The 7,535-nt window shown below is 26.2% G+C and overlaps 1 protein-coding gene across 1 annotated transcript; it reads right to left on the bottom strand.

The window, feature by feature from the left end:
• Positions 1–6,095, bottom strand: LOC132926978 (cathepsin B-like). Its single transcript, XM_060991418.1, has 6 exons — positions 5,840–6,095; positions 1,905–2,135; positions 1,589–1,789; positions 1,335–1,482; positions 1,149–1,259; positions 1–410 (listed from the first exon to the last, which is right to left on the bottom strand). Exons 1-6 carry the CDS (start codon positions 5,957–5,959, stop codon positions 199–201), a joined length of 1,023 nt encoding a protein of 340 aa, XP_060847401.1. The 5' UTR covers positions 5,960–6,095; the 3' UTR covers positions 1–198.
• Positions 6,096–7,535: the final 1,440 nt, after the last annotated feature.

The following is a 7,535-nucleotide window of genomic DNA, read 5'->3' as shown; positions in this document are numbered from 1 at the left end:
TTATTTTTTTAAAAAATTGATACGCAAAAATATATATGTATATTATTAATTCGGTAAAAAATAAATAAAATCTATAATGTTTTTAAAAATTATAGTGAGCAATAATAATAAAAATAATATTTTTTCAACAACTAAAAACTTTAATTCGATATTTTTAAATCTTAAATTATATACTACATTTCATTTTATTTATTTCACTTAGTAAGTCACTGGTACACCACCAGTTGTCGAATTATCAACACCGCATTCGTTTGTACCTCGTCGAATTTTGAAAGTACCATGATCACCCCAATCTTCATTCCAAGAGTTGACCATCAACCAATACGGTACTCCGTATTCTTCACCCCAACCAATCAACTTCACAGCATGTCCTCCTAAATATGTAGCATTTTCCGATTTCTCATAAACACCTAAAATCCATAAAAATAAAATTGAACTGTTTAGAAACGATAATTCGTGCCTCCAATTTTTCTTTAAGGAGATATGTTAGTGTCCATTTTTAAGGAGTCCTATATAGGCAATTTCTTAGTACGTTCAAATGTACAATTGGTGCGAATAATAATAATAATATTTGTGTAGTATTTAATGATAATCAGCATACTATGCGATTGAAGTGCAAATGTGCCGGTAGAAAGCTCGACGCTTACGTATAATATCATCATTCTATTATATTATATTACAAGTAATATATTTTTCTTATAACAAAATTATATTTGTCTTTCAATAGGCCGAAATGGACAAAGCAAAATGTATAATACGATAAAAAATCTAAAACCATACTCGAATACTCGATGTCTTTATGAAGTTCGTGTACTCACACTCTTTTTTTCATAGTCGTGTATTCATAATCACTGTATAACAATTTATTCTTCAATTTTTAAATTTTAAAAATAAATTTATCGAAAGATTAGATTTGAAATTTTATAAAATTGGATGATTAATCTCGATAGTCGATAAGTAAACTTATACCAGCAATTAGGATCCAAGTGTGTTTTTAGACTTCTTATTGAACTATTGGTTTTATTGGCAATATATAGTTAAATATTAACTTGTTTTCGTAAAAAAGTACTCGTTATGAAATTTCCTCAAAAAAAAAAAAACTTAAAAATATGTAAAATGATTAGTCATCAATACCGATTCAATTTTACCTGATTTGTAACTGGGAAAGTCGTCATACACTTCAAACGACGCTTCAATCGGTCCATAAGTCATAACATCTTTTTGAATACTTTCGTACGTGAGGTAATAATAGTCTCTCGCTATAATCATGATTCAATCAAATTTAAAACGTGTAAGCTTAGTTACACCTGAGCAACTGTTAAAATAAATCATACTGTATCTGTGGTCTTCATCAAAGTCAATTTCTTGATCTCCGTAACACATTCTCGTGCATCTATGATTTTTTTCCATTGGCTGACCCCTACACGAGCTATTTCCATATTCGTCACGAATGCACGGAGCGACTCGGTACGGCATGCAACCCTTACAGTTAATGAATAATAAAATTAATGATGCACGTTCGTTGGTTATGCTAAAAATTGTGTATAAAAACTTTCTCCAATGGGATTGGCAGTCGATCCAATCATACCTCTTCCGATTTATAATCTCCTCCTGTCACGATACCATGTCGCCTGAAATAACTCCAAGCTTTGATTGGGTAACCTCCGTGACAACCAAAACCACACAAATGGCAGCAAAAAGTTAATTCTTCTGCGGATAACAGTTGATTGAATTCTCCATCTGTGGCTATACACAGACGGTCGCTAAACGCTGAACTCGTTGCAAACGCCTAATAAAAGTGTACATGTAATAATTTCGTATATATATATTTATTTATTATAACACTTTATTAGTTAAGACCTATAGGCCTATAATGTCCCTAATTTATTATTATTCAAACGTACCCAACACGATCCACAATTTCCTTGATCACGGATTTCTCCGATCGTACTACAACGTCTCCATTCTCTTCTTGCGTCAAATTTTTTTGGAATTCTGCCAAACAGGTTTACATAAGCTTCGTCTTTTGATTTGTACATTTTAAGGTCAAGTTTATGTGCGGTTTGTACTCCTTTCGACCCCAAAAGTTTGATGATTTTTTCAATCGGTGTATTTGGATCAAAGTTAACACCGGCCTAATTGAATTATTTTAATTTAAAATAAGTTAATATATTTATCATTGTTTATAAATTATAATAGATAATATTTCATAGAGATTTAAAAATTATAATTTATAATTTATTTTATTTATTTGGCGTGTGTCTGGGAATCATAGAATAAATTAATGATATGTTTCCGTATGTAATTGCTTACTTGGTAAAAAAAAACCTTGTGATTTATATTTAATTTGAAAATTATTAACCTCGTGATAGATATATAATAATATTATAATATCATAACAGAAGTACAAATATTTATCAATATTTTTTATTCATTAAGATTGATGGAAATTGGAAACAATATCTTATATCAGTGCCGTACCCAGGATTTGTTTTCGGTGGGGGGGGCTTCAATATTCATACTTAACTCTATAGGAAAATAGGAAATAATTTAAAAACATATATATATATATACATACTATTTAAAATAAAAGATTTCAGGGTGGGCTTAAGCCCAAGAGCCCTCCCCCTGGATACGGCACTGCCTTATATAATTTAAATATAATTTAATAATAAATTAGTTTATTAAGTACCTTTATGATAAAAATAAATTAACTTGAGTTAGATTAGTTAAGTCAACATTACGATCTCTAAATTAATAGCTTATAGTTAATAAAAAAAAATTATTAATGTAGAGAAAAATATTATAGTTTAACTTACAAGTAGATAAAAAAAAAGTTTATTTTAGATTCTGAAACATAAGTTATTAGTTTTAAAATAATGAATGTTTTTTCGAGTTTGTCATAAGCTTTTAAAACCGACAACGTTTGTTTCATTTTATGCTATTTATATAAATTTAAAATTTTCAACTTTTTTTATTTAATGCCTAAAGTTAAAAATCTTTACGTACAAATTTGATATAATACTGTACCTCAAAAATATTTTATACAATAATTTACTATACACTATCGAAAATACATAATATTATTATACATAATTTTTTTTTATAATTGTTTAAGTTCAAATTTTGATATTTAAACGAAAAACAAACGAATTTTGCTTCAACGATAATAGTTATTTTAATTTAATAGGAACAATTTTAATTACAATTACTTGAATCTTTTCACTATAAATACAATTAAGTTTCTAAAGTATCTTAGTATTTAGATTAATTTTGTATGTTACTAATTTTTCATTTTCTCTGTTTAGACAATTACACGGATATATTCAGAGTTAAATTATAAGTTAGTTACAACTTACAATAATATTATAATATTTGATACAATATAATAATAATTAGTATGTAATAGCTTGAGGATATGCGATGTTGTTTGGCAAAAGTTAGTTCGCACTATCGTATTATTGATATATAAATGTAAATTAGTAATTACTAATCCATTGGTTTATAAATAAATGTTTTTCTGTTTATCCTCTATATAGCCTCAAAAACTACTGAACCGTTTTCAATGAAGGCTATATCGATAGATTCCTCGACACTAAGAGACTCGATCTTGCAAAAATCGAATACTTTTTTGTTTATTGAATTGGTTTCAGAAAATAATACTGTTATAATTAATTGGTATATTATAGCGTAAAAACATTTTACTTTACTCATGAATACATTTAAAATAATTGCTTTTATGACTTTCAATCATGATTTGTTTTACTTTTATTCTGAATATATTTTTATTAAATACGAATATCTACCAATCTTAATATCGATATTTGATTGGCGCCGGCTTTAAAGTATTCATTGAATTTGTCTCCAGTTTTTCATATTTATATCATAAGTAAACATTTCCAGAATTAATAAGAAGTGGAAAATCATTTTAATTGTTTCTGTATTATATGTTTAAATTTAAATAAATTGAAAAACTATATAAAAATATAGATTAATTTTAACACGAATGAAATCTATTAGGTAATACAGAAACTAGTATATTAACATAAATTAATTATAAAAGATCCCGAGAAACAGAGCTATGTCCCCTTAAAATGGTTTTCGTATGTAATAATATATATATCATTGACTTCAAATTGAATACATCCATTGCGTACTCTATAGTCGTGTACACTCGATACTCAAACTTTTACTATACAAAAAAGGGACTTTCCCGGATTTTGTTTTAATTAGGTATCTTTAAGGTCAAAAGTAATTGTGTGTTTTAACTTTTAATTTTTTTTAAATAATAAATTATTAGATAAAAATTTTGTGAACATTTGCTGATATAATTTTACTTTATCATAATTTAATTTTTTAGATAAACACATAGCTTTGTTACCCTAGCACCGACAAAATATTAATTTTAATTACAAAATTATTCAATATTACATATATTATTTTATAAAATTTTGTTAAAAAAGAAAATGGTACAGCACAAACACGTTAAAACACGGTTTTTCAATATCTGTAATTTTACCTCATCACAGACCTGGGAAAATAGTTTATTTATATTGTGTTTGTGAAGATATACAAGATTTTTTTGTATTATAAAAAGATTTTAAAAATAAAGTACGAGTACATACCTAATACTGAATAATTTTGAAATTAAAATTTATATTTGGCAGTGCTATTGTGGAAAAGACCTCAAATAAATAAATTATATTTGTATCTATTAAATTATCAAATCAAAAAATATATATTTTTTATTTAAAATCATATTTAATTAATTTTTAATCTTAATGATAATCATATTTTATGGATAATATCACTAATATTGCATAAAATTTAATTGGTATTAATCGTATTATTTTTAATAAACCAAAAAAAGCTAAGTTATCGTGATGGACACGTTGTCTAGTAAATGATTATATTACCTCTTTGCAAATTCAATAAGACGTTAAGTCTTAATACTTGTGCTACCTCTTGTTATTACGTGTTCCTAACCATATACGATCTGACGAATAACACACGCCTACCAATGTACCTAGATAGGTTTTTCTCAATCATGCACTTTTATTTTATATTGATTTGATTATCTATACATCCATAGTAGGAATTGAAATATTAGAAAGGGTGTAGGATAGAATAATTTGATTTTTAATGGTTTGCGTATTTTTATCTTGAGCCGCTTGAATACTAACTGATACTTTCGAAAAGGTATTAAGATACTAATATTAGTATCCGAATAAAAACGTATTAGAAATACTTTTATAAAAATGTATTGTACAAATACTTACAGTTACAAAGTATTTAAATACAAATACTTTTTTTTAAATTTTATACTATATAATATACATGTTTATTGTATATCAGTATAGGTACCTATTACGCTTCTATTTACCATATATTTTAACGATTTCACCAATTGTATAACATCTCTGACTATATTTAAAGGTAAATACACCTTTTTATAATTTATTCACATATATTTCAACTAATATTGATAAAATTATTAGATTTTCATTTTTCTTAAAAAATTCCAATACAGAACCTTTGTGAAGTACAATATATCATTTTTTTTTTTTAATTTTAAACGTTTTTGTCAAATTTTTGTGAAAAATAATTAATAAAACAGACTTGATGGCATTTAAATGTCTTACGAGTACTTGAGCGTTATTATATAATATAACACCAATCATTATATTGCAAAATATATTATATTATATGTGTAAAAGAAATAAACGGTTATATCTGATTTAGGCGTTAATAAAAATTATTTACTCATCTGTTTAATAAGATATAATAATTAATTTTAAAAAATGTGTCTTTATTATTTAAAGTATACGTCATATCTCACCTTCCATGTCGTTACTCTTTCATTGATCTCTTCGATGAAATCTTCTTCCAGAAAATACGCCTGTTCCGTTATACATACGCTGAGCAAAATGACAGACAACAAAACTAATACCCTAGCCATGATACCTATTGTATTTTTTTGAAACCGGTTAAATTTTTTTTAGAGCAAATTTTCGATACAATAGTTTGAAACGCTCAACGCGTAAGTCGTCTGTTCATACAGACAGAACGTTGAACGATTAATGTTTTACATCGTGTAAAATATGAATTAGTATAAGTGTATACAATGTAGATACATAATATTTTAATCCTGCTATTTGGATACATCGAATATAGAGATATGCGATATACCTATTGTATTGCTGTCGTAAAAATGTTTCAAGGCAAAAACTCTTGAACAACAGAATCAAGTGTATTACACTGGTTCGTACTTATAAATTATATAATTAATAATTGTTTACAGAATAGAAAATTATTTATGGGTTAAAAAACTCAAAATTCATGATTTCAACCATTTTTTTTTTTTTTTTATTGCATATTGACGTTGTAAAAGAGTATTATTGGCACTTGACGTTTAGTCCCAAAACGTTGATAACATTTTTGGATTTATATAAAATAATATAAATATTAATATTATCAATAGTATATTATTATGCTAACAGTAAAAATATCTTTCTAAAATTTAGATTTTATTTTTTACAGTTTTAAACAAGCGTTAACTCGTTTTCAAAAATATATATTTACTTTTTTAAATGAGGAGGCATTTATTTAAAAAAAAACTAGTTTACACAATGATTTCCTTCTTAATTTTTCAGAAAAACGATAACGAAACCTGGGAGTGTGGTGTTTCTATTTTATCACCTCACTATTTATACTAAATTACTTTTCAAATTTTAGTGGAAAATACGTGAATTTTTATAATAATTATAACTTAATTCTATTTATTATAACAACAATTCTAGTATACAGACCTACAGTCACGAACAAATAGTGTATTGGCGATTATCTCGAGCAGGTACGACTCAAATATTATATATATTGTCGGCCAAGTAATACTTAAATCAATACCTACGTTTGATATTAAACTGACGACTGACGTTTCGTGATACAGCACACACGCAGTGTATCGTGTCATGATTAACTTGCCTATATAAACAATTCTTGGTGAGATCGAAGTTCTAGGTCTAGGTCATTTTATGCGGTCGAACATTAAAAATGCGAAACAAGGACACTTTGTACAGTTGTAAATTTAGATTTAAGATCGCGGGTACTTTTACTATTATGTATATAACATATATACCGCGGTACCGCTCCATCCACAACCATTCAGGCCCCCACTAATTATTATATTTAAACAAACATATAGTACCTATAAAGTATATTATATATTATTGAGCATGTAATATGAGCAAGTCTGAAGTAGTGGAAAATTAATGTTGACTTTATGTTATAAAGTCTGATAAGATTTAAACATTATTTAGTATCTGAGTATTTCTCACATTCCAAATATTATAAAGGACAATTTTAGTTATAACTATGTAAAATGTAATGAATATGCATATCATAAAATACATTTCTAATATTATTTATTAAGATTTGAGTAATAAACATTTTTACTAAAACTATGCACTTCATATCATTTTTAACACATAATTTGTCATGTCTCGTGTGTATATGTGTATTTAAATATATTATTA

This window comes from Rhopalosiphum padi, chromosome 3, assembly GCF_020882245.1.
Source record: "Rhopalosiphum padi isolate XX-2018 chromosome 3, ASM2088224v1, whole genome shotgun sequence".
Taxonomy (NCBI): Eukaryota; Metazoa; Arthropoda; class Insecta; order Hemiptera; family Aphididae; genus Rhopalosiphum; species Rhopalosiphum padi.
This window is presented reverse-complemented; position numbering and strand designations above follow the sequence as displayed.